At 39.5% G+C, this 27,992-nt stretch overlaps 1 protein-coding gene across 1 annotated transcript in view; it reads left to right on the top strand.

The window, feature by feature from the left end:
* Positions 1–9,826: 9,826 nt before the first annotated feature.
* CCDC6 (coiled-coil domain containing 6) overlaps positions 9,827–27,992 on the top strand; it is a 34,145-nt gene continuing 15,979 nt past the window's right edge. The window contains exons 1-5 of the mRNA XM_031554569.1: positions 9,827–9,928; positions 13,337–13,486; positions 19,107–19,235; positions 23,805–23,908; positions 25,640–25,800. Coding sequence (XP_031410429.1) covers positions 9,827–9,928; positions 13,337–13,486; positions 19,107–19,235; positions 23,805–23,908; positions 25,640–25,800 — 646 coding nt within the window. The remainder of the gene's footprint in view (positions 9,929–13,336; positions 13,487–19,106; positions 19,236–23,804; positions 23,909–25,639; positions 25,801–27,992) is intronic.

The raw sequence follows: 27,992 nt of genomic DNA, 5'->3' as shown, positions 1-27,992 counted from the left end.
TTAGTCACAAATTCTGGGTAAAATTCGTCGCTTCCAATAACAGACATCTCCTGCAAACAAGCAGGCTTTCTGTGACTTAGAGATTGGCAAAATCTTCTGTGGTATTGCAGAGTTGTTACAGTTTTCTCGGTAAACAACCAGACTTAGATGCTGGAAATAGATGTGATTTTAGCATTTTGTTCTCGAGGAAGTATGTGGTGGGATGTGTGTGTGTTTGTGATTTGCTGCTGTGGTTCTTCGTGGAAAATGTCAGCCTGGAGAGGTAGTTCGGGGAAGTTCATGTGTGCTGTATTGGTGAAAATCCTCTGCAAAGAGCGCTTTTGCCTTTCCTGCAGTTGGAAATGGAGTTTCAAAGCAGAATGCTTTTTCAATACAGAATGTCAACGGTAAGAGAAAAAGCAGAGCAGACTGTATCAGAACACAAGCCTTTGAAAGGTACTCAGCTAAGGGCAGAGGGAAGAGAGCGGTTAGAAAGTACAAAGTGAACCAAGAAAGTGAGGAGGTGAATGTTTTAGCAGAGGTAAAGTCTGTTATTTATGCTTTGCTTTAAAGTAGGTGTTGCAAGTGTGAAAAAGGGGGTTTCTGCTGTTTTGTGGCAGCTTCTGTAGGTGTAAAAGTGCCCTCACAGCTTTCAAATCTAACTGCATCGTTCAGTTCTGGTTTCTGGCTTCTTGACGACAACGTTTTTGCTGAGATTAGCAAATCAATATGCAGTGAAACTCCAAAGTTTTTCAGGAAGAGCAGACGCAGAGGAAACAGCTGTCTTGGATTTGAATGTTGTGTTTGCCGCCTTCTCAAGAAGTTTCTGTTAAGCTTCTACAGAAATCTGTGAAGGAAGAAGGAAGCTTCATGATGGACTTTGTTACTGTTCGTGACCCTTAGGTTAAGGTGGTAAAAGCCATGCTGTTTGCCACAGTGCTGGCAAGCAGCTAATGGTAAGGTGTGGTACTGTTTGCTGCTGCTTGATCCTTGTGCACAGCTGCTGGCACAACTGAGAGAAGCTGTCAGGCTCTGAGATGCTGAAAGTCCAACGTGCTGGATCAATATGTTGTGGCTGTATAATGCAGTGGTCTAGGCTGAACACGTTTTTCTGCTTCAGATTTGCCCAGCTGTTTCTGAGAGCTTCATTTGGAACTGACGGCTTTTATTTTTTTCATCTTGTATCATCAGTTTTGCTCTGTGAGCTGACTGTTGTGTGCTGCAGCTGAGCACAACTGCAGCAGCACACACACGTCTTTTCCAGGCCTGACTCGTACTGCTGCAGCACCACCTGATTTGGTGCTCATAACTGTGATGCCATGGTCTCAAGAAGAATGTTCTCCTCTGTTCTTGAATTTTGTGAGGTTCTGTTAGCTCTCTTTACAAAGAGATCCTAGCACCATACATTTATTTCCCCATATCAGTTTCACTGATGCTGCTTACGGTGGTGGAGGTGTTCTCCTCTGCTGGAGCCTTGAGGATCTTGTGAAGCAGTATCTGTGCTGCAGCATCACTGGTGAGGCCAGTGCTCCCTTCTCTCCATTCTCTGAGGAGAATCCCTTATTTGTGGGGTTGGTAAAGTCTCTTTTTTAACCGTCTTGCAGTCTTGGTCTCGTGGAGTTTGTCAGAAATGACTTAATGAAGAGTGATATGTAGTCAATGTTTTGATCAGCATCATGCTTAGTTTATGTGTTGGTGTGAAATTGCATTAGACGTTTCCCACCGACAAGTGTTTTTAAGGTACGTAAGCCACTTTGGAATTCTGCCTGTACTTTGATTATTGCATTGCTATCTTAAATACAGTCTTATGGGCACCATGTACACGTCTTATGCCTTTGCAGTAATCTTTATTACAGATAGGCTTTGGCTGAAAGATGAATCTCTGCTTATCTGCCAGAACTTGTTCCCTTTAAAACCACGCCAAATAGCTCTCCTCATGTTTCTGTCCTTTTTACAGTGAGTTTGTTTTCAGTATTGCCATTGGGTTGATACCAAACTGTGATAACCATCTATGTCATGCTTGCCTAGAAAGGTTGCACAACAGCTCTGCTTCGTTACCCGTTACTTTATTGGTGTTGCTTTGTTCAGTAATGGTGGAATGTCTTCAATCAACAGTAATGTTGGTATATTGGTTTGAATTAATTTCGGGTGGAAGTGAAGTAAGAACTGTGATTTGAAAGTATATTTGGGAATTTTTAATAATGCAAAGTCCTTGTTGTTTCTGTAAGCTTCCTGTTGTGCGTGTGCAGTTTTCTTTTAAACAAGCCTTCTCATCAAAGTGGTATTCAGTTCTGTGTCAGACTGTTTGTAGTGAGTTTTTCCAAACACAGCTTATTGCCAGGTTTGAACATTTACTGAGGCTAGCAGCTCTTCTTTCTTAGTGTATCTTCAAGGACCGAAGCATTTTGAAGGAGCTGTTATAATTTCTTCTGCATTGTACACGTAACAGGTCTGCTTTCATGTGAAACAAATATCCCTGTATGTTACACACTTGTTGCTTCGAATGGTAGGGTAAAACTTTGGTCTTTTCTCCAGGTTCCAGGCCTGTTGCTAATCCCAGTTTTGAAAAACTACTAGGGAAAAAACCGTGGAATGATTTGCAACTCCTGGAAGTTCTGTACTGCAGTTTAGTTGCAGTTTTGAGTGTAATAGAGTTTGATTTTTATTGCTGATTTCAAAGGGTGAAGGAAATCTGACTGTTTAAGTCTTTCATTTAGAGTAGTGAGTTGGCCTTTGCTTTTCTTTCACTTGCAAGTTCATTTTACTTCATTGATTGTTTCCTCCTGCTGCTGATATTGGCTTCAGTTAATATTGGAGTTAGTTCCTGAGCACTCAGTCCTGGGTGTTGGTGTGCAGGGGGCATATTTTCATCTGCAGACTGTAAATGCTAAAACTCCTTGTGGCACATGAGGAGATAATACTGCTGTGTGCAACACAGGTGTTAAGCAGGCTTACACAGCTGCTAATGATTTCAACAAAAGATTGTGTCATCACACAGCAGCTTATAAGGTGTGCTTGGGTGGAATTTCAGGTAGAAACTCTTAAGACTGCAGAACGCTTGCAACGGTGAGTCTGTGATGCTGCAAACAGGGCTGGTCAGTGAGCTCAGTGTGTGAGATGCCACAGAAGGACATGATGCTAATTTCTCACTGTTCTTGAAATGTGCAATAAGGAGTAGGAAAGTGCTCTTCCAAAAGAGCAGAATTTGTCAGCAGAACACATCTGATGCATTGCAGCATAGCTTGCTAAGAGCAGCAGAGAGAAACAGTTGTTTGCTGCTCTTTTTTATGCTTGGGGGTAGGAGGAAGATACTGAATTTAGCAGCAGAGCAAGGGGTGAATCCTTTTTTGTCTTACTTGGAAAAAAAAATTCTGGAGGAGGAGAATGGTTGGGACAAAATGTACAAACTGCATCTTGTACAGGTTTTCATATCTGAACAGAAGGAGGGGATGAGGCAATGACATGTTCTGGAAGAGAGGCAGAAAATAAAATACAAAACAAGTCCCTATGGATCAGTAAGGGAAAATACTGCTGTGATATATTGCTTCCAGTGCAGCAGCCGGGGGGCATCAACAAAGCGAGACCTCGAGTTCACCTTCTTTAGCTAAGGCCTGCTGCCTGGCTGACCAGGGAGATGTCTGAGTTCTAATTAGAGGGACTGTTATGGTCCTGTTTGAATACATGGGATGAAAAAAAGAAGTAAAGACGAAGGCAAGACCTTTGAGGTACACTATTCCAAAGTTAACAGGCAAATGTCTAAGTCAGAAAGGCTGTAGCACAAGTGATGTGTAGATCTCACATCTAGGGGTTGTAAGGGCTCCTTGGTTAAAGTTAAAGCAATTTATTTGCAGAAATCAAATTGAATCAGTGTTTAATTGTGGCATCCATGTAACTTTTTCAACTTTCCTGTTAAAATTGTAGGCTAACTGTTGCCTACAGCGACAGTCCTGGCAGTTCCCAGGAGTCATCCGCATCTTTGTGTCTTCTGTTGCTCCCACTGAATTGCTGGAAAGAGGGCATTCCTTCAACTAAGCAGCTGGTGGTCCAACCAAGGGAGAAACTCTTGGCATAAGGCCTTGTTAACGTGATCTGCTTTTCAGGCTGGGGGAAGCTTTAGGAAGTAGATGTGCATCTCCTCAGCTGTGCTGTAGATTGAAGTGTCATCGCAGTGTTTCAACTGTCTGTCAGCTTTGGTTGGATGTTTTAATTCTCTAAATAGCCTCAGAACATGATATTTCTGTTTGTTGCCATAAAGCTAAGGATTTTAAGTTCCTTTATTGCTGTTGATGCTAACCTTGATGTGGGTTAGTGGACACGGTGATGATGGGTTGGTGGTTGGACTGGATGATCTCAGAGGTCTTTTCCAGCATGAGTGATTCTATTTAAAAATATTTAAAAATCCTACCACAAAGAATTAAAAAAAAAAAATAGTAATTCCTGCAATGATACAGTTCAGTTCTGAATAAAGATATAAATGATTCTTATTAAGTCAGACATGATAAAGCTCAATATTCAATGGTCCCTTATGATGTTTCTTCCTGTCCCTTAGAGTTCAATTTCTACTTAGAGCAAATGGGGGAAGGTCTTTGTTTTTGATTGTAGTGGAGGGATTGCCACTTTGTTTCCCTTTACTTCCAAATAAGCAGCAAAAGCAGTTACTATGACTTTTGCAAAATTTAGTTTTGTATCAGTGCTTTTCCAAGAGCTTCAAACAGTGTGTTTTTCACATCTGTGACAAATGAAGAGTAGGAGTTTTCTACAGCCAGCTTTGCGAGTAATCCATTCATTAGGTAAAAGCAATGCCCTCGTAGGCCCTGAGGTGCTGGCTGAATCAAGATCTGCCATAACCTCCTTTTTCTTTTAAAAGTGAGATCTTTAACTGAAAGTTCCTGTTCTGAGGATGGAAATGTGGGTAGGCATTACGTGAAAAATGCATATGGTTATTTCTCTGTGTTAGATGTACTTTTTCAATTCTTTATGGAGTGAATACTCAAAGATGATTGCATTCTCTTATGTCCTGCAAACCTCTGCTCGTAGACAGGCAGAGCAGAGGATGTGGATGCTTCATCTTCCTCAGTGTCTTCTCCTGCACAGTGTAATAGACCTGCTTCTTGTCTTGAAAGTCTGAAACGTGATTGCATTTTGACATATTATGGTATGTGTACTGTAAGAGAGCCAAACTATATAGGAAAAAAACCCTGAATCCACTGAGTTCTGAACACGTGTTTGTTGTGTTGGAATTAGAGCTAGTATGCGTTAACAGTGGGATGAATGATGTGATGTGAGCTTTGTGAATGTGTGGGTTTGGAACAAGGTGTGATTAACTTCGGTGACGTTATGGCTTTTCTGGAAAGCCAGTGTGTGCATGAGGAAAGAAGGGGGGATTTTAAAAGTGCACTCTTGAGAGGCTGGTTGTGTTGAGTTACCAGGCACCCCTTGCTAGTGTGGGGAAGTACACGGCCATCCCTAGTGACTATGTAAGCTGTATTGAAAGTAGGCATTATAAAAAGCAAAACCAAGAAGCCAACAACAGAGGTTTTAAGAAAATGGCGAAGGCACTGCATGGGGGATGTTGCGGTAGCAATGTATGCTCTGCCTAGAGAGGTGGGGAGGGACAGGATAATGCTTTGGCTGTTACCTACTCCAGTGAAGAAGACCAACTGTTTTATATCCGCATCTTTGCCCTGGCTTATCTGAGCTATGAAGTGAAGTAGGATTGACACAGATGATTTAGAGGGGCTGGCTGCTCAGCCTCTCCACTGTTTGCACTCCTGTGCCTGCAAAAAGAGAAGCGGCCGTGGCGGCTTCTAACAAAAGCGTGCTGTGCTTGCACTTTGTGCACAAGTTTGTTGTTTTAAAACATGGATCGGTGCCTGATGGCACAGATGTGCGTAGCTCACTGAAAAGAAGCTGCTTAGTAAATTAGTCACCTAGTAGTTATTCTTCTGTTTGTTTTCTTTCTTTCTGTTCTATTCTTCGGAATCCTTTCTGGTTTTTGTTTTTGTTTTTCTTTCACTGAAACTTTGGGAGTGAGCTACAAGGAGTGATTAATGTAGTATATTTTGTAATTGATACTTCTCTGCATCAAAGATAAATGGTGACTTCCCAGTAGTAGGAAAAGAAGTACTAATAAGAAAAGTTATATTTTTGTGCCCTGGATGGGCACATCTCATGCCACAGAGTAGTTGGAGCAGTTTGCAGCAGGGTTACATTTCTTCCAAGTTGTCCTACTGAGTGGTGGCATTGCTGGGATTCTAGCTGGTGTTGGTTTTTTGCTTGCTAAGCAGCCTGACACAACCAGATCGCATTTGGCTGGGGTGTATTTTAGATGCAAATCAAACACGAAAACTAAATATTTCTAAAGGAGGGTCAAGTCTAAAGGAAGTTCATATGATCATGCAGCCTATGAAAATAAGTTTAAAAAAACCCAAACAAATAAAACCAACCAAATCTGCTCCAACATTAGCTGTATGCAATTGGATCTCTTTTCCCCCACTCCACCACTTCATCATTGCTCCATTCAGAAGGCTGCATGTTCAAAAACTCAGGCAGACTGAAGTACAACTACAGGTCTGGTTGGGGATCTGTGCACCTATGTACCTGTGCATCCTTATTTCATTTTTCAGCAGCTTTTATATTGAGGCTGAACAGATGCAAAACCTGTTCCACATGCTTCTGTAGTCTATGTGCTTTGCACCTATTGATTAACTAGAAAACTCTTTACCACACAAGATTACCAAAAATTTCACCAGTGACATGGCAGCACCAGCAGATGTCTGAGAGTAAAGCAAAAACCTTTCAGTCCTCAGTAGAGGATTAGTAGAGAGATTTCAGGATTTGGTTCAGCGTTTGCTGTGACAGTGTAACTTTCCTGTCCATATTGGTTGTCTTTGTCAAGGCAGAGCTTCAGTCAGAGCTTCATGTTCCCAGAACGGAGTGTATTCCTGCTGGGTCATTCCTGTCTTGGCTTGTAGCTTCTGCTAGCTCAGCTTACAGCTCTTGTGTATGTGAGACCATAACTGTGCCCTCACGGTTTGCTGGGCACTCCTTCCACGTGGGGATGGCCAAGTGATTGAAAAATTCATGCTATCAATATGTCTCTGGTGAATTGTGCTAATCCTAAGCAGTCCAAATAGGAAATATTGACATACAGTTTACCTGTACAGCCGTGCTGCCTTTCCTTTGTGGAGCTTTATGCCCACGTAGTCTTTAATGACCTTAAGACTTTTGCATAACGGTGCATGATCATGGTTAAGCTGCTAAGTAAAAGTTATTTGAAGGTTGATACACTTTCTGGACCCTGTCTTGACATTTTCTTATTACAATAGCTTTTCCAGGAGCTGCCTTTTAATTAACTATTTAAAGCCAGTATTTTGATAAAATAAACTCCCTCGAAGACAACAGACTAAATTTTTATGCCTTGAAGAAAGCCTTTAAAATTACTTTAGAATTGCACTGTATGAATTATGAATTACATATAGCTTCTCATAAGTTTTGTGTAATGAACCAAATGCATGAATTTTATGTGTCATCATGTGTATGGAACAACTGTTTTCATAACCTTCTTGTTTCACCTGATGTTTTTCAGTTGCTGGGACTCTCACAGGTCAGCAGCAACCTGCAGAGGGAAGCTATTTTAGGCATGTAGAAGTCTGAAGTGGAATGCAGTTGCACACCATCAGACAGTGAGTTGCGATGCTCAGAGGTTTAGTGTGCATGGACACTACAGAACTTCTGTCTTCAGGATGGTAGTTGGTGTTGAGGCCTAAAGTATAGGGGGCTGTGTGTGTGTATGTGTATATGTAGGTATTGAGTATAAAGAGCTGTTTCTTGTGTAGCTTTCCAAAGCACAGTATGGATGCACTCATGTCTTGAATGTAACTGTGTTTTTGAGAGGGTTTCTCATGAGGCTGCATGGGTGGTGTAGCTAGAAACATCTGATCACAGCTCAACCAAAAGCTGGCTGGCCCTATCAAAAGGGATGAGAGGAGATGAAGGGGAGAGAGAATTACCAACTGTTGGTAAGTGGAGATGAAAGGGAACTGTATTTTAACACTAAATAGTGGCTCGTCATATAGGTATTTCTTTATTACTGTACTGAAAGCTGTGTATCACTCTTTACATCCTCTTACAGTGGAGCACTACTGAATAGCTGAAGTGTAATAAGAACTTTGTTTTGAGGCAGTTCTGTTCGTGATGTTAGTGTTGCAGGATATATTATGTTTAGAGTAGTTGAAGCTGGTAGGTTGAGGTCCGATGCTGATTCATTTTTTTCCTCTTCCACTTGTCTGTCTTGGAAGTAGGCCCACATGATAGCTCCATTACTCCTGAAAATTTCACTTAAATGGGAAAAGAGAAGGAAAAAAAAAATGAAAAGGGAAAGAAAGAAAAAAGAATGCAAAAGACAAAAAAAAAAAAAAAAAAATTGCTCTTCTGCCTGAAGTGAAAGTGAGGAAGTGATCTGGGGGGTTGCCCTACATAAAACAGGAAATCACACTCAAATTAGACCCAGAACTTGAGGTGCAGAACATGGCTGTGCCCACGGGAGCAGCCATCTGGAAGGCTGCAGAGGTATCTGGCCGTGGCACAGTAGGGCTTTGGCCTTCCTTGTTCCCCAGACCCCACAAATAGGGTATGTTGCTGGGTGGCCACAGCAGCTGCAGCAGTGTGAGCAATCATCTCTGAGCTGATTCTTCTTCCATTTATTGAAAACAGTCCTTTCCTTGCACATTGTTTGCAGTGGTTTGTGTTTCTCCTTGACTGAAAGGCACTCTGCATGCAGCGTGGTTGTTTCAGGTGCTGCTGAAGGACTTGTAAGATAAAGAGCTCCAGCCCAGGAGGACTGCAGTGTGAAAAGTTCCTCCTGTAAAGGAACAGCATTGTTTAACTGAGATAATTATTGCATTTGTAGACCAAGAGTTTTCTGTATTATTTTAAACTAGTGCAGTAAGCATGGCTAGAGCAGTGTTGACTGTGCTAGAGGAGAAATATGTGCTACAGCACAAATGGGAAACCTAAATATTGTTTTGTGGGAAGATTTTACATTTTTAAAATTGTGTCACTGTGCCTTACTGCTCTTTACATCCTGTTCACTTCTTCATGCTTTCTTGTAGGACCTTGGGACAGGCAGCTTTCTGAAGAGGCAACTCTATCTCAGTGTGCAGCAGCTGAGATATCTCTTCTGAAGCTGCCCCAACCTTTTGGGCTATATTCAGTAGTGAAGATTGAGTTTCTTAAGTGTACAGCCAGCAGGCTGAATTGCTCTTCAGCTCCATCTGCAGGTGTATTTTGTCTCTGTTACCCAGCAGAAACTGCTCTGCATGGATGAGTGATAAAGAGTCAGTGGTGGGCCTTGTCTTTAAAGATAGGGGAACTTCAAGCATGAATTAGATCAGAACAGTGCTTGGTAAGCTGTCTCCAGCAAGATCCCCTGAAATCTTAGTGCCAGCTCTACTGCAGGCACTAGTGAAGGCAGATGGTGCTTTGCCACCTAGCTCTCAGGCTGTATGGGGCTGACGAGCCATTCGTGAAACACGTATTCCTGAGATTGCATCTGAAGAGAGAGCTGAAATTAAAATGCAAAGTCTCGTTCACTTCATACCACTGATAATGTGGCACTGGTGTTCACTAAGAAGTAGCTTTCAGCTGTGATGTTGAACCTGCTTTTCCTTACCCTGCTTTGCAGTAACGGGAAGATTTGTGAAACTTACAGAAATAGTAACCTTGGAGGAGAAGGAAGTGTAGGCAGCTGTCATTGTTATTTGGCTTTGTTAAAGCATCAAAAAAACAGGGTTTTGCTGTTCATAAAATATTGCCATTAGAGCAGTGGTTGGAATCTGGTCTGGTGATGCAGAAAGAGAGCATCCCACCAGACAAAGAAGCTGCTGTGGGAGCTAGAAGCAAGCGGGCAGAGGGGAATCCAGCAGCGTGTGCTCTTGGCCTGCTAGAGGTACATACACAGGAAGAACTGAAAGCATAAAAGTACTTTGGACCTAAACTCTTGACAGCTTATAGAACATGCAGTATGTGGAAAAATGACTTGTAATGAGATTGTCTTCTTAATAAGATGCTCAGTTACTAGGTAAAGTTTCCAAAAGAAATATGTCTTAGTTCTTTTAAAAACAGTCCATTGGATACTAAACTCAGAAGGATGGATCTTCTATATCACTTCACACCCCAACTCTACTAGTAATTGGTATGTCACATACTACTGCAGTCAAAATCCCCTCTTCATTCTTGATTTTGACAAAGTAACGTGATTGTCTTTGACATGGGTGGTGCTGACCTCAGTAGTTACAGATATCCCTGTACTGGGTGCATCCATGCAGTCCTCTGAGTTAGCCAGACCTGAAGTTTGAGACACAGCAGACAGGTGGACGTGGCTGTTTCTGCAGGAGATCTGTGCAGCAAGGAGATTGCACCTTTCAGGTTTCTAAGGGCTGTCAGATCCAATGTTAGAATTTTATATCACTCAGTGTCTTAGCAGTTTATTTTGCAAGGTGCTATACAGAATGAAGTAAATTGCTTTTGGCGTTTATGGATGTTGAATGCAATGTGACTAACAGAGAAAATCATGAACTCTGTGCCCTTACTGACCCTCTGTCTCTGATTTCCATGCTCTTTCTTATTTTTTTGCTGATTCTATCAGGATCTGTTTTCTAATGCAAATGCCTGATTTAGAGTCAGATTATTTGTATGGAAACTGTGCATGTATGTTCAGAAAAATATTACTGTAACAGTCTGTGCAGGAAACAGTGTGTGGGTTTTTGACTGTGGGCTAAATGACTAATAGATTTCAGGCAATATTAAGATAAACATGAGGGATTTTGTTACAGCCAAACTACCTCCAGCAATGAACAAGATAAAGGGAAAGTTTCAGAATGAAAGTATGTAGCTTTAGAAGAAATAGAGTAACACTCTGTGTGCTTTTTATACCTTGTTTCATAACTGTAGTGTGTTTTTTTTTTTACTTCATAGATGTTGAAATTGCAGACCACCAAGTAGTTTAAGTGGATGTTGTATTTAATTTGATGTATGGGTATCTGGAACTTACAATTCACACTTAGATTTGTAGGCTTCCTGTTTGTTCAGCTGAGAAATATGATCTCAAAGGTTTTGATGGGTGCAAAGCGGGGCAGAACAGACTTTATACGAGTTAGAAACGAAGAGAAATTAAAGTATATGCACCTTGAGTCTTCAAAACCAAGAGCTTTCTAATATAAATGTATGTATACTTGGTCTGCCTTCCTCCCTTTTACTGTCTCTGAACCATCCAAAAGCTGGCAGTAGAAATCCGTGCCATGAAGACAAAGAAGGGGATGACTTTGGAAGAGAACACATGAATTTTAACAATTTGAGGACAATGAACCTTTGCAGTTTGAATTGTTTACTCTGTTCTGACATTGCTGTGAAGGCATAAGATTGTTAGTAGCTCGAAGTAAAGCTACATTTATAAAGGGATAATGATGTTATTGAGATTTTAGTCAGATCCCTTGTATTGTAGCATTCTGAGATGTAAGCTGACAATATTTCTTTCACGCTTTTGGGCATCTTTATATTGTCCTGATGTGGCCAATGATAACCCTTAATGAACATGCAGGAAGAGTGGTTCTCTGCCAGTGAGATGCACTGACATTAGAGAGAAGGTGCTGTGCAGGACCTCATCTAATAAACTGTGCCAGAGCTGCTTTTCTTTCCTTATCATTGTCTTTTTCCTCATCTTGGGCTTGGGCCAAGGGAAAGGGGAGCTGGTAGCAGGTAGTGTGTAAGGGCCATGGCACAAAAGCAATGAAGATGGGAGAAGGCACTGGTAAGGATATGAAGAGAAAGACTTGAAGCAAGGAAGACTCAATTGAAAAGTTGCTTTAGATTTTATGATACTGGAGATCTGGGGCTATTTATGGTTGTCCCTTTTATTCTACCAGCTTTAAAGACAGTTATGCTTTGTAAGTAAATTTTCTTGTAGGCATGAAAGGTGTCTCTGCTTAAGTAATTGCCTCTTGGACTACTAGGGAATGCATCATTCCAGTTAAAAGATCACTGACATAATGAAATCCTGTGAGCACATTCCATTGTGCAATATGTATAAAGAGATGATTATTCTGCCACATTTGGGGCAGAACATTATGCAAGTTAAACAGTTATACTTCTGGATCCTGTTTCTTAAAGTTTTCACAGTCAAATTTTGTTGAAATGAAACTAAGCAAATCCTTATGTCTTGCAAAGTACAAGCTGGTATGATTTTATTAAACTCAGGCCAAATCACATATCTGCAGTTCATGTGATATGGATTTTATTGTAGGGAAAGAAAGCACTATGTGGTCTCATTTGTTGAAGGTTATGCCTTGGGAATTCTGTGTTTGTGTTGCTCTGTTTTTCTGGGCTAATTATGCATTGCTTGTGTAATTAGGAGTCAGCTTTACCCATCTGTAGCTGTGGGCTGTCATTTGCCCATATGAGTTGCCCTTTGCGGTTTTCTAGAGCAGACTTCCAAAAGATAACTACTATATTCTGTTTATGAAGTTTCTTAAGCATACATAAAAAATCTAGAAATACCTGAATAGCAGAGAATGCAAAGGGGGAGGCAGGGGGAGGAGGCAGCTGCTCCTCAGTTGTCTTTCTTTGGAGCAGCCCGACTCCTGGCCCCAAATGGGACCATCCAGAATCCAAACGTTTTTTTCTGAGAGTGTCATCCAAATGCTCACTGAACTCCAGCAACCTGGGGCTGTGCCCATTGCCCTGTTCCATGCCCACCGCCCTCTGGTGCAGAACCTTTTCCTAACACCGGCCTGTCTCTCCCCTGACACAGCTCCATGCCATTCCCTCTGGCCCTGTTGCTGTCACCAGAGACATACCTGCAGGAGAGAACAAACGCTGTGTGCCTCCCAGAGAGCAGTGCTACGGCTGAAGGGATCTGGCAAGTTGGCACAGTGGTGAATGCAGGCAGCCTCACATCTGTGCTTTGGTTCGTAATGGAGAACATTCAGAGAGGTGGCTGCAGTATTTTGTTTGTTTTTAGGAATAGAGAAGGTGAAAGTGGTTATCTCTGAATCAGTAATGTTTTTATAAACTTTAAGAGGCTGGGGAGTTCATGCATTTGGATGGAGGAAGCCACTTTAAACCATCTGTGTAGTTTCCAAAGTTAAAAGATGGGGAACAAAAAAAAAAAAGGAAGACTAATGTTGTTCTGCTGGAAGAGGTAACAGGGCTTACGTTCATCTCACTGTTCTCCAGGATGGACAGACAAGCTTTAATATGAAGGGTGGAGGAAAGGAATATTAAGACGAACAGAATAATTGTAGATTTGGTGTGGAAAGTTGCTTCCTTTTTTTCTTAAAACTTTGTCTTTATTTCACAGCAAGCAAGGGCAGAGCAGGAAGAAGAATTCATCAGTAACACGCTGTTCAAGAAGATTCAGGCTCTGCAGAAGGAAAAAGAAACACTTGCGGTAAACTATGAAAAGGAAGAGGAATTTCTCACAAATGAGCTCTCAAGAAAACTGATGCAGGTGAGTGGTTCCTTTTCTGGTGTTTCTCTCAGGGCCAAATGGTGGTTGAGTTTTTGTTCTTGCTGGTGTGAGGGCAGTCAGGGATGTGGTCTGGTCATAGTTGTTGTGAAGCTGACATCTGATAAAAAGTAAAGTACAAGAAGTACAGTGAGTTGGGTTGGCTTTTGATGTTTTTTGTATTTTAATATGTTATTGTGGAATTTGCATCTTGAAATGCACACTAAGAACCTAAAAGGTTATAGAGATGCAAAGCAGTAGATGTAAAGACAGTTAGTTAATTTTAAAAGTGAATGAGACAGACACTTTTTTTTTTTTCCTGGACTATGTGATATTTCATTGAGTCCTGAATATTGAACTTCACATACAGAACTGTGCAGTGATGCTTGAAGGTTGCCAGGAGACTGCAAGTTTAGCCATATTTCTAACAAAACAGTTGCTTCTCTAGAATTAAAACTCTCATATCTGTTAGGTGTTGAAAGTAAAATAGTTTAAGATGCTAGAACAATTTATGGCAGAGAAACACCTTTTGATTACCCATGATGCTAATCTGTGGAGAGTGGGTGAGTATCCGTGGGAAGTTCTGTACATGTCTGCCCTGTTCTGATAGGTGTACTGTACCTGGTTTTGGCCTCTGAGGAAGATGGGTCACTAAGTTAGATGTGGTCCAGTACGGCTCTTCTCATGTGATTATGTACAAGCTTTGTCATGAAAAATTAGTTGAGTTTGAATAACCTGGCAATATGTTGTAACAATTTATTATATTCTGCAGTTGGAGATTTGAGAGGCATATGTAGCCCTGCAATTAGGAAATGTATTGTTTCTAAACAACATTAGAGCTAATCCCACCTATCTGAACCCCCTCTGTACTGAACACTCCTGAGACTTAGTCAGTTTAATGCCTAGTATCACCTAGTATGTTAAGTGTCATGTTAAATATCCTCAACCTTGTATATACTGTTTCCCATTACTCTGGTTGAGGACTGATGAGAATATTTCTGAGTAAGACGTTTGCTTTCAAAGTCAACATTTTTAAAAAAAGTTCTCTAGTGTTCTTTTCTGATTGAAGATGTACATAGTATCGAAAAAGCTTTCTACTAAAGAAATTGCTATATTGAGCAGTGCTGCTGGTTGAAAGGGCTATGTAGAAATTGGTTACAGAACCAGGTTACCTGGGGCCATGCTGTTATATTGTATTAAGCAAAGTAATGCTTTAAAAGTAACAGCATGGTTTACACTTGATTTGGCTGAAGGGTTTTGAACCTATACGGTGACTTTGCATGCAGGTAGCAGGTTTTTAGCCCTTTGTTTTTCATTGTTGTAGGGACTTATGCATGGCATTCAGAGAGCAGCATTGGGATCAAGATCCTACAGTACTAACATGCTTTAAATGTGAAAGCTGTCTGCCAGAGTCTGAGCTGCAGTGCTCCTCACTAATAGCCTAACATGAATTTCCCAGATCAGCATGATGTGTGCTGCTGCTGTAAAACACTGCTGTATCAGGTTTTCAGCGGTGTTCTAAGAAAGTAAATTTGAAATATTCACTGCCAGACTGATTCTGTATGAAAGAGTTTTCAATAAAATACTACTGTCTTTCTGTGGCCAGGCTTTCTGGTGTCAAATCATTGCTGGATGCTAACTGTGTATTTGTAACTGTGTGGCCTTAGCTTTTACGGTCTTTACAAACCCAATAGGTAAATGTATTCTTTTGCCTGTTAATTTTCCTTGGATTAACACAATTTTTGATTTTCTAAAAGAAGTGCAGCAGAGATGAGGGAGAACATCCATACATCCATCTTAATAGATATTTTGGCATAAACAAAAGCTATTTATTACACTTGTTCCTTGTGAAGTTTTAATAAGCTCTGTATAAATCCACTACACTTCTCCATGTGTTTACTCCTTATTGTCATTTACCAGGCTACATCTCTGGAAAGTTAGGCACAATTATTTCTGTAGAGCTGTTGGTTCCTAATCACTGGAGAATGCTAGTAATGTTTGGCAGAGTATCACTACAAGTGTTTTGATGGAAAATCTATTCCTGCAGCTGTGAACATGGGTTGTTGAGTTGTAGTTTTGAGATTTAAGGAAGTAAATCTTGAAAATCACATCTGTTGTGAAAAGCCTGCTCAGAAGAGTGATTAATTTTTAATATTGCTTTAATTTATGAAATCCATTATTCTGCACATTGTCTAGTAGTCCTTTTCAAAATCAAATACAGGTTTTTTCTGTATCTTTTTTTTGAAAGTGCAAATGACTCTAAGTACCTGTCCTTGAAATGACAATGTTGTGACTTTCAAAGATAATAGCTGAATTAAGGGTGAATTAAGTAATTGGGAAGCTATAATGAAAGGTACCCTGTGAACGTCTGATTCTTGGCAATGCTTTCAAAAATTGTCTGTTGACATAAGGTATTTTCCTTCCTACTCTCCATATACCATGCTTCAGCCTGAGGATGCAAATAAATAAAAGTGGTGCTGAATTATCAGAGTAAACTCATCTATCATGGATTTGATGTTCATCTGGATGTAAAGAGGAGGCATGCTGATGGTGCAAGTTTGTTAATGAAAAGGACTTTCAGCATACAGCGGAGGAGGAATTGGACAAATTTTGAAGGCTGACACAGTAAAAAGGAAGTGTTCAATGTACAAGGTTGTAGTCTGAGGGATAAGTGCATATTTGTTTGCTGGGTTTTATTTGGAAAGGGAACTTCATGCTTTTTTTAGTGACACAAGGCGGTATGGTAAAAAATTATGGCAGATGTCATCCTACGTTGCATCAGGAAGCATCTTTGTAGGGAGAATAGAATATTACTGTAGTTGTTTATGACTTACCTGAACTAATGCATGCACTCTTGTTGCTGCTAAGCTTTCTGTTTAAAGCTCTACTTCTCACCTCAGAGTATCTGGTGTCTCTGTTAACCTAAGTCCATTTTTGATCTTGAGTAAATGCTCTCCTACAGCTTTCATGGGCATTTCAAGGTCAGTTAAGAAAGACATTGCGAAGGTAATTCAATTTAACTCCTATTTTGCTTCTCCTCAGCTAGCAATTATAGGTGTATATGGAAACAGTTGTTACTACCATTACACACAATGTAAAAGTTTGAAAATATCACTTCTTTCCGTAGGTAAAGGCTTTTTCCATGTGTTACCATTGGATAATGTCTCATTGTTTTAGTCTTAGGGTTTCAGCATTTGTGGTGGTTCCTTTTGTTTTCTGATCAAAAGCAGTGAAAGGGAAGGAGGATTTTATCCAAGTGCGAGTGATCACTGAGATGTGTTTTGAGAGAGGGCTATCCCTGTTTTCTTCCTGCTTTGAATAATAGTCATCTCACTTCCTGGTGTACTTATGATTAAATCCGAATAGAAAATATTCTTGTAGTAGATCTTTTCTAACTTGACTTATTAGCCTTCTGCTCAGCTAGAGTGGTCCTCTGGCTGCAGTTCATGCTCCCAAGATAAGGTTGAATAGATGCTACTCAGCAGCTACAGATCCAACAAGTAAGCCTTATCAGTTTCCATGTGACGCAAATTCTACGCAAACTTTAAAAAATAATGATTTAACAAGCAATGTTGTGCTATTGCAACTCAGTTTGTTTTAAGTAATATGGCAACTGCGTTTATATACAGGATGTGAGATCAAGAAATAGTACTTGTTAGGTTGGTTACTGGTACCTTCATAGGGCCTTAACAGCAGCCTGGCTCTCTGGAGTGCCTGCTAATGCTCGCAGTTCCTAATCTCACATTTCATCTTAGCAGCATCTGGCTCTAGACTGAGATTTTGGCACTGTGCCTTTTTGCACGGTTTATTCAGCTAACTAAATATAAGCTGATTGCAGCAACTGACTTTGGTTTTAATTTGTAGCTAGGCACAAGCACCTGGTGCTAGGTGGGCATCTGCACGCTGCCTGTTCCACGTGTGTTTCGGCTGTCTTCAGTCTTAAACTGGGGCTGCTGGAGGAGCTGAGGAAGGAGAGGGACTTAGAAAATTGTAAAACTGAATGAATACTGAACTGTTCTGTTCATATTGAAATTGTTAATTCCAGCCAAGTTTAACTCCATCGCTGGACTTACTTTGGAGAAACTTCTGATTCTTAAAAACAAAGCCAGTATTTTGATTTAAAACTCTAAATGCAACTTTTTTTTTTCTAATGAAAATCTTTCTTAGTAGCCCTGCATTTTCTCACACAAAAAGGAAATGGCTTCATTTCTGACTAGACAATGTAACAAGATTTCCTAACCATTCAATTAAGAATGGCCATGATAAGCTCAGTTACATGAGTCCAGCTGGCTTCCTCAAGTGCGTGGGAATTTCCATGGGCCTCGGGGGCTTGGGGGAAAAAATGAATGGAGTGAACTCATTTATTTGAAAATTCTTCACTACAATTTCATTTTTCACATATTAAGATACTGAGAAGCCCTGAAAACACAGGTGAACTCCGAATTCTTTTGTGTGTTGCAAGCAGTTTCTGTTTGTCTAGTGCTCTCCACACTAGGATTTCTGCTTTAAAGCTTCTGCCAGACTACACTTCACAGATTTTGTCTGCGGATTAGCAGCAAAAGGAGTTGAATTAATGAACTAATGAAATTCAGCTTGTTAGAAAATGATTTTTCTTCATTGTAGAAGTATAGCATTCTTGACTTGTGTCCGTGACTATTAGTATGTCTTCAGATGTTTCTCACAAAGTGCTGCAGATATCTCTTGTCATCTTACCATTCAAACCATTGTCTAACTCAGAAGCACAGGCAAAGAAAGTGAGCAAGTGGAAAAAGTGCCTCCAATTTTTGTTGTATGGCCAGCACCACTGTCTTTTTGTGACGTTTACTTCCCACTAAGTCATGTCATGTATTCATGTCACGGTGACAGTCGCTCTTATCTGTAGGAAGGCTTGAATCCTTTTCTCAGGATTCCATTCTGATTTTGACAGTTAATACTAAAAGTGACTCTATTCCATACCATAATTTGTGTTATTTTATTTCTACCTTTCAGAGATTTTTGTTTTCTGTCTCTTAGAGTAAAGATTTCTTTATTTTCATTGAGACTATTACATGGACAAAAAAAAAAATGCTCTTAAGTATTAAGAAAACCAATAACATGGTTTTGTAATAACAGCATCTTTGTCATCATAATCTTTTGATTCTTGCTGTCATAGGAATAGAAATAAGATTTTTTTTCTATTATATTGTTGCACAATATTTTCAATGTTATGACTTTCATGAATTTTAAAGTTTCAGCTGCTAAGGAAGACATGCTAAGGCCTGCATTTTATGTCGTGGGTGCTCAAGATGATGCATTTAGATAAAAATTAGTGCTTTTGTGAACATTGATGTACTTTTTCCTTTTGAAATATGTGTGTTTTATATGCTGTATATAAGATGTCTATTTGATTTGACTTCATTAACTACTTAGAAATGTAGCTTACTTCCATCTTCTTTATAAATTGAACAGTTTGAAGTGCTTCTTTGTGAAAGGCTGTTGAGTGGGTTGTGCTTTTTGAAGTCTTCAGGAGAATCGTCAGTATTTAATTTTCAGTAAGAATCAACATGTAAATAAATGTATAAATGTAGCATAATGTTTCATATTTCTGTGTGTTTAAAATATTTCATGTGTCCTGAATTTTTAGCTACAACATGAGAAAGCTGAGCTGGAGCAGCATCTAGAGCAGGAACAGGAATTTCAAGTGAACAAACTGATGAAGAAGATTAAAAAACTGGAAAATGATACCATTTCTAAACAGCTCACCCTGGAACAGGTAATGCATTCCTTTTGGAGTTGTATGGCTGTAAAACAAGAAGGGAGTCAAAAAGTATCTTCTTATTTCGTATTAGATTTGATTTCCTTTCTAAGTCTTTAGGAAACTGGGCAATATCAAGAATATTAAAAAAAAAAAAAAAAAGAAAGGGATTTTCTTGCAGTCAAAGCAATAAATTATTCACAGAAATTATTAGGAAAATTTGTTTTGTTTCTTTTTCCCACAGCCTTTATAGCTCTTAGTGCCCTTAATGCAGACTTTAATGTCTGCTGGATAAACTCTAACTATTTCACAAAAGTAATTTACTTTTTTTTGTAAGTTGTGCTTCTTGTTGCTATTTGTCAACTTGCACTATCATGCAGCTATTGAAGACTGCCTCTTCTATTAGCAGTTAAGTGTGGTAGTAAACCACATATATGTGGTCTAGCTGTACTGTGGGTCACCTTTTTGTGGTACCTTGGGTAGCACAGTATTCAAATGTCAGCTGTGTGTAAACTCACAGAGATTTGAGATTAAGCTACGTTCAACTCCCTTTTCCCCTAGAGAGAGATTACAGGTGAAAACTCCAGTAGTTTCCATCTTGTTTCCACCAGAAATTGTCTGCTCCTATCCTGCTGAATTTTAAGCACGTACATCAAAGCACCTCAATGGCGTTAGTAGGAATCTTTTTGACTGAAGGACAGACTGATGAAAAAATACATGCTTGTTAAAGAACTTCAGTTTTCCTAACTTGTGAAACTCCAGCAATTTTGAGTGGTGTAAATATTGTATTCTCAGACACGTAAATCTTGTGCTACTGATCATCTGAGATTTTAGTAGTTTTTGACTTCCATATTTCATTTGACATTATAGACTACTTAATTAATAGCTATCTTAATGATGAAATGAGTTTTCTCAGTTCTTACGTTAACGTTCTATGCAAAGAGATCTATGAAACAAATGTTTAAAGGTAGGAAGGTGTAGTTGCCAGCAAATCCTGAAGCTGCATGTAAATTAATGAGACTGAACTAACTCTCTTAGCCACAAGGTGGTGGTGATGGCCACGTAATCAAAACTGAAGTGAATGCAAAGATTGCAAATTAAACTGCAAACTCCAAACTTAGTTTCATAGAATCATAGAATGGCCTGGGTTGAAAAGGTTTCAACGCCTCTGCTGTGTGCAGGGTTGCCCAGAGCCACATCCAGCCTTGCCTTGAACGCCTCCAGGGATGGGGCATTAAGCTGGTTTGGCCTTTGAAATATTAGAATGAACCACAGCTGGGATCTGTGGTATTTATTTTTTGCCTCATTGTGCTGAGCAAACAGACATGAGAAATAATAACATTTGGAACTTTTTGCTTTGTTGGAATATCAACAGTAGATATCTTTAAAAAAAGTGTGAAAGCTTAACAATGAATTGCTTATATCTTAGTGTTATCAGGTCTTTCTCTCAAATATCTGACCTTGTAAGCTTACTTTGATTATGAAGGTATTCTAGTAGGCTTCTGGTCTTACTTTGAATTTCCATGTGTTTTTAAATGTCATCCAATACACACCTTGTAATAAGATAGAAAAAAAAATCTCATATTTGAACTTTATGCTTTCTTGCAACACGTGTTTTATCCAGTAAGAAGCAACCAAAAATTGTGAGCAGAGCAATTATGCCTTTGTTGTGCAAATAGAAAATGAAGGAGAGGAGACTTACGCATCTTCAACAAGAGCACTGTTAAACAGGACTTGAAACAAGTATTTCAGGAATGCTTTGAACATAATGTTCTAGAACTGTATTACTTGCAACTTTATCTTCACTAGATCTATCACTGTAACCAATGATCAGACAGTTAGAACAAAATTAATTGTCTGCTAATTACTTTCCTTAAAATATGGAATGTGAATTAGCCGGGCTTTGATTCTTTTTTCATTTGCTTTCTCTCATCTGACCATAAGTAGCTGGTTTGTAGCAGTGATGGTTTTGTAGAATGTTAATCCTAATTTTAAAAAAGTAGTTTCTTAGATTTCAAATGTGGTCCAGCATAATTTTCTTGAGTCAGCTTGACGCAGCAGAGAATTCTCTGAAGGCTGACCGAGAAGAAGTTTGCAACACAGGACTATTTTCTTAACTGAATGTTTTAGCTAAAAGGAACAGTAAGGCTTTTCTATTATAGTTCAGTGATTTGATAGGAAATATAGTAGCTGCCAGTTCTGTTCTACAGAGGTCAAGTTTGTGTAGCCTTGTTGTTACCCTGTTTAAACGCTTTGCTATTTCACACAGTACGGTGGGTAACCGAATGTAGCTAGCAGATGAGAAATAAGAACTATGCTGCCAGTAATCATCTCCTATGTCTGCGTCTTTAAAAGGAGAAGATCATGAAATGTAAAATTTCCTGGACAGATTTTCTTGGAGAACAGAAAAGAGATAAAAACGGGAAGCAGCAGATGAGAAGCAAATATGTGGAATTTGGGATAGTGGGACTAGGCAGAGAACATACACAGCCTTCATTGATTTATAAGATGTCCAACATTTTAGGGGGAAACAGTTGTGCTTGTTAGCAAGTTTGCTGGAGGACTGAAGAAGCAATAATCCAGGAACACAGACAATGCATATTTTAGCTCCGTTAGAAGTGAAGCAAATGCCAGAGACAAGTAGAACACAATTGGATGGTGAGGAAGTCTAAAAGGGATTTTTCTCTTTTTCTGAAGGGAAGACTAAGGTCCACAACAATAAGCAATACTTTTTCACTTCCCTACTGTGATGATAAAAATTAAAAGATGTTTGATACCCAGTATCTTACATCTTGTAAGATGACACTAGTATTAACACAGTTGTTAGTTTTGTTTTGAGATGTGATCCTGTCCTTTTCAATGTAATTCAAAATACAATCAAATTCCAAAGAAACTCATTGACTAGAGCTAGACTTCATTTCAAAGTACGCCTGGAATACCTATAACAAAACAAACATACCTACTGTCTCTGTGAATTCGCAGCTCTACTCAGCATGCTGTAGTGGCTTATGTAGGTTGAAATCCTTAAAGCTTTAATATCCTGGTAGGAACTGGTAAAACGGTGAAGATTAACAAAGGAGGATTCTTCTTTGCTGTGTAGTCTGACATTCTTGAAAAAGTAGAGTTTTAGATCTCTTTCAAAGCCCAGCTTCTTTGGCATTTCATCAGACGACGTCTGTCAGCCTCAGGTTGCAATACTTTCCTGGCTCATTTATCTGCTATCTCTGATGATTTGACTTTCCCATTGTACACGCTCAACTATATGCAGGTGCCTAATTAACGAACTGCTGCCGTGGTGATGGCTGCTATAACACTGATTTTTGAAATCGGGTTATAAATAATTCACTTTCCAAGTGTGCTCTTTTTCCTACCATTAAATGCGATAGATTTATTTTCATCTGTATGTCTTGTTGATGCAAGATTAATCATGTAGTTGTAAAAAGACAATCAAGGGTCAGAGTAGATGAGTCTAAATGATACTGCATTGAAGTGATGCAAAAACCATTGTTGCAGTATGAGTCATTTGCAGTCAAACCTTCACCATGTTGTTATACTGATAGTTATCTGATGTAACGAAGATCTGTGCGCTGTTAGTACGGGAGCATGGTGTGTTGATTTGTGTTTTGTGTACTTTCTTCATTCTGAACTCAGCCAGCCCAGGTATCGACCAGGTGGTTATTGAGCTGTGTCCTAAGGCAGAGTGCCATGCCTCTCCAGGGCTGAGAGCTTTGTCTTCATACCACTCTAGTATAAAATACTTGCTGCAATGTGCAAGTGGCAGCCAGGGTCTGTGGTGTGCAAGTAGCAGGGTGCAAATTCTCATCTCTCATGTGAGGCTGAAGCATATTGCTCCTGACTGCTGTGTTACCAAAGTCTAAATTCCCTCAACTATTAATGTACATCCAGAAGTGCAGACATGAGAAGATTGACTAAGTCTTTGTTTTTTTTTTTTTTTTATTCCTATTACTCATCAAAATGAATATGTTTTTACTTGTGGTATCTAACTGCCCTAAATGTTGAAAAAAATAGTTGTGCACTCATTAAACCATTACTGTTGCATTAAGTGCACAAGTGTAAATTCTGCTTGGTTATCGCAGTATTAATTAAGTGGTTAGAACATAGCCCTTATGGATTTAGGTGCTGTAATACAACTTCAGCTGTACTGATGCAATAAGGATGCAAGAAAATCATTTTATGTGTTTTCATTCTTTCAATTTTGTAATGTGGGCTATTCTGCCTATTCCGAAGATAGCATGTGTTAACTTCAGCTTGGGTGGGAAAAATACCACCATAGTATTTTCATAAAGATGCTAATCATCATGTTGGTTTTGTTACTGCTATCTCTCGTAGTTCAGCTGCTAGTGTTACTGGATAAGATTGGCTCCTGGTATCCTAGTGTATTCTTATTAATAGCTGCAAAGTGTTTGTGCTAAAATACTACTAAGAACAGATTTTTCCTTTATTTTTCTCTTCTTTGCTGCCTTCTGGGCATCTTAGAGAATCTTGGGAAACTGTCTTATTGTCTAATGACAATTCCTTGCAAATATTTATATTCCCATCATTTTAATTGATTGCTTTCCTCTGCAGCTAAGACGTGAGAAGATTGACCTTGAAAATACTTTGGAGCAAGAGCAAGAAGCACTAGTGAATCGTCTCTGGAAGAGGATGGACAAGCTCGAAGCAGAAAAACGGTTTGTCTTATTCAATGTATTTGTTACTGCGGGAGGTGTATCATTTAATACTTAACCTCCTGATTTAAGTATGTCCATCTCAGTCATGCAAGCACTATCTGATCTATGAAAACCTGGAGTTTAACACTGTTGTAAAGGTCTTTGTTTACATGTTACCACATGCTTGAGCGCCTAAACTAGATGAAATGAGACAGTATAAAAATTGACCTGGGAAAGCTGGGAAAGAAGAAGTTTTCTGAATTTTTTCAACAGCTGATATACTCAGGATATCTTGGTTTAGAAGTAGCTTTCTGTTTGTGGCCCAAAGAAAATAATGCGTTGTTTTAGTTTATTCTTTATATGAGAAGCTCTTGTTTTTTCCCTGCCTGCTTGGAAAAGACTTGAGCTTTTTCTCAGCTGTGCATTTGTTTCACTGAGACTTCCCTGTGTAATCAATGAATATACGGACATTATAATTCAGAAATATACAGGAAAGTTAGGCTAAGCAGGTTATCACACTAAAGAAGAATGGATGGAAAGCTTATCCTTGTCCTGGGCTCACTGAGAAGACTCCAAGAGAAGCGATCTCCAAAAGAGATCCTTCTCCAGTCAGTCAGAGGTTCAGGCCGTGATTCAGCAGTTCCCATACACTTCCTTCTATTTGTTCACTAGAAAATAAGACAAGGATTTTTTTATGTTCCTGGGAAAGCTAAAATTAAAAGTATGTATAAAAAGATCCTCTCTTTGCTATGTTATAAGAACTTTGCCTTGGGAGGAGTAAGGGAGAAGAGATTTCTAATTCCTTAATTTCTACTACATGTTTTAGGAGAGTTGTGCTGGTGTAACTCTGTGAATCTTGTCTACAGACTAGAAAACTATCAGAACTGCAGTTTTTGTAGTTTTATTTTATAGAGCCCTGCCCTTCCTTATGGAAGGAGCTCTGAAGAGCTACTTATATTCAACAGTGGTAAATCCATAGCGAATAGGCCTTTGGTTGGACTTCTTTGTGCATCTTAAAGTTTTTTTTTAAGCTAGATTATTTGTGATATAATTTATTTTGGACTGCATGCCTTCTTTCCAGGATATATGGTGGAGTCATAGACTGTGCTGTTGTGTGGTACTTGTGAATAGCAAGCTGTGCAAGTGCTGTGTTTGTGTAGTAATGTCCCTGCTCTTCGGGGCAAACTTGGATCTGGCCAGTCAGCCTTGTTCAAGTGAAGAACAGTTTCATGCTTTTAGGCTGAAAAAATGCATATGAAGTCAGGAACTATTCATTGAAACATGAATGTGTTCCAAGTGCTTATTTCCTTGTAAGAGTGGAAGGCAGAAAAGGCTGCATTTCACCGTACTCCTTTTCTCACCTTCATATTTATTTTTTCCCTAAGAACATGCATGTAAAAACTCAGATTAAGTGACTTTGCTTGAAAATATTTTGGGGAATAATCGTATTTTGCATGTGAAACAGAGGTAACTATGTACGGTCTGTGACTTGTTTTTCCCAAATTATATGCATAAATATTTGGCAGGGACAACATCTGAGTATCCTAAGAAGTCTATCTGTCCTTGGACAAATCTTAACTTCTAAAATTCTAAATTAAAGAAGAAAGCATTACAAATCTTCCTAAGGTTCTCCCAGACAAATATAGTAGATACTTGTATTTGATGACTTTCCTTGTGCTTACTTTGTGAGGAATTGAAAGGGTTTTCTTTTCATTAAAGCTGAAGGTAAAGTTCAAGCTGTTTTCTATTCAGAATTTTGCAGGAGAAATTAGACCAGCCAGTATCTGCTCCACCGTCACCCAGAGACATATCAATGGAGATAGATTCCCCGGAAAATATGATGAGACATATCAGATTCTTAAAGAATGAAGTGGAGAGGTTAAAGAAACAACTGAGGGCTGCACAGTTACAGCGTGAGTAAACGATTTGCTGCAAATCTTTTTAAGGATGTAATATGAGATTTGTATCTAAAATTGAGTGTGTTGTAATTTAAGATGTAAGTTGAAAAATGGAACAAGTTCAGTCTAAAATAGTTTAATGATTGCAGTATTATAACTCGTTAATGTACGTATGCAGCAGTTTGATCTGTTTGTTTTTAGTATTATTAGAATGGGGAAAAATCACTGAATAGTTCTTGAATATATTTGAACTACAAAAAATGTTTCTATCATTTTTTTTTCCAGAGACTTTTAGAAGCATTTCAACACACAAATACTTTCATAGAATCATAGAATGGAATGGGTTAGAAGGGACCTTAAGGATCATCAAGCTCCAACCCCACTGCCACAGGCCACCAACCTCCCCATTTAATAGTAGACCAGGCTGCCCAGGGCCCCATCCAACCTGGCCTTGAACACCTCCAGGGACAGGGCATCCACAACCTCTCTGGGCAGCCTATTCCAGCACCTCACCACTCTCATTGTAAAGAACTTCCTCCTGACATCCAACCTAAACCTTCACTCCTTAAACTTAAAACCATTTCACCTTGTCCTGGTTATCCACCCTTTCAAAGGGTTGACTCCCTCCAGTTTGTAGGCTCTCTTTAGGTACTGGAAGGCTGCATTGAGATCACTCCACAGCCTTCTCACAAGCCCACCTCCCTCAGGCTGTCTTCATAAGGGAGGTGCTCCAGCCCTCTGATCATCTTAGTAGCCCTTCTGTGGACCCTGTCCAACAGCTCCATCTTTGTTGTATATGGGGCTTCAGACCTGGACACAGTACTCCAGACGGGGCCTCATGAGGGCAGAGTAGAGAGGGACAACACCTCCCTGTCACTACTGGCCACCCCTCTTCTGATGGAAGGGGTGTACTTTAATACATACTTAAGAATTACATTTTAAGAATTACATTATAAGAGTCTAGATAGAAGTTAAAAGTTACTCAAAAGAATTAACAGCTAGCAAGGTGAAGTTCAGTTGTATGTAAGATTTGCATTTATTGGTTGCAGTTACCTTTGGATAACTGTAGCTTTGCTAAAGACTGATTGTTCAAGCAGCTGATTTGACTTCACAGTACAGCAAAACAAATAACTTTTCTTCGTCCTTGCTTAAATAAGATTACTTCAAATGTGAACAGAATAAGTAGTTGTGTAGGAGCCTTGTCTGTTCCTGTCCTGGGAGGCCTGGTGGGACCTGGCCTCTTTTTTGGTGCCCCTCTTGGGGGAAAGGAAGGGCCTGAGTGCATGTTTTAGGGTGGCAGGAAGATCGCCTGTGTATTCCTGTGGTCTGCAGGACCATTCCATCATCCTTTTGTCCTACAATTAAAATTCCCATCTGCGGTTTGTCCGCTCCACCTTTTTGTCTTTTGTGTATTTTTTTGGTAAGTCATGGTGTACTTCCAGTGCTAGATAAGGAGGTACCTACGTGGTCAGGAAGATATGGGGGAGCAGGAAGCAAGCCGAAACCCCCCTCAGCAGTGCTGGCCTTGACAGACTGACTGCAGTATTCTCCAGCAGCTCACCAGAGGCTTTCCTTACAGGCAGAGTAGGTTGCAGAGTGCTCTTGTGCAGAGGCCTTGTGCACACATTAGTGGCATTAATAATTTGTCTCAGTTAAAAGAAGATAAGGGCTGCTAATCTTTGTACTTGGCAGTTCTGCGCTGTAACCTTCGCTTTGTGCACCTCAGAATGAGAGCAAGGCCTTAGATTTACGTCATTATGCAAATCTGGCATAATGAATCTCATTTCACGCATTCTTTATTATTTCCAGGTAATTTCTTTTTGAAATACTGTGATTTAGAGTAAAAATTTTGAAGCAGTTGAAGTCGAATTCTCATGAGAAGTGAGGTTTAGGTTTAGAAATACTCTTTTCTGTTGTGAACAGGTTTAATAAAGCTGCAGAATGTATAGCCATACTGGTGAAAGTTGTGGATTTACTGCTTTATGGACTGCCCGCAAACAGGTTAAACTGAAAAGCACTTTTTTTTTTTTTTTGGAGAAGTTTGATGCTTTGCAGTATGTGACTGTTTCAGAACCCTTACTGTTATACTAGAGTACTTAGTAAAGTCTACTTAGAAAATTGTTATTGTGTTGTTATATTGCATTTTCCTGAAACACTTCCAGTTTAGGAACCGTTTTGGTACAATAATAGCTGCAGATAAGTAATGC

Source organism: Meleagris gallopavo, chromosome 8 (assembly GCF_000146605.3).
Source record: "Meleagris gallopavo isolate NT-WF06-2002-E0010 breed Aviagen turkey brand Nicholas breeding stock chromosome 8, Turkey_5.1, whole genome shotgun sequence".
Classification (NCBI taxonomy): Eukaryota; Metazoa; Chordata; class Aves; order Galliformes; family Phasianidae; genus Meleagris; species Meleagris gallopavo.
Note: the sequence above shows the minus strand (reverse complement) of the source record. Positions and strands in the feature narration are given on the sequence as shown.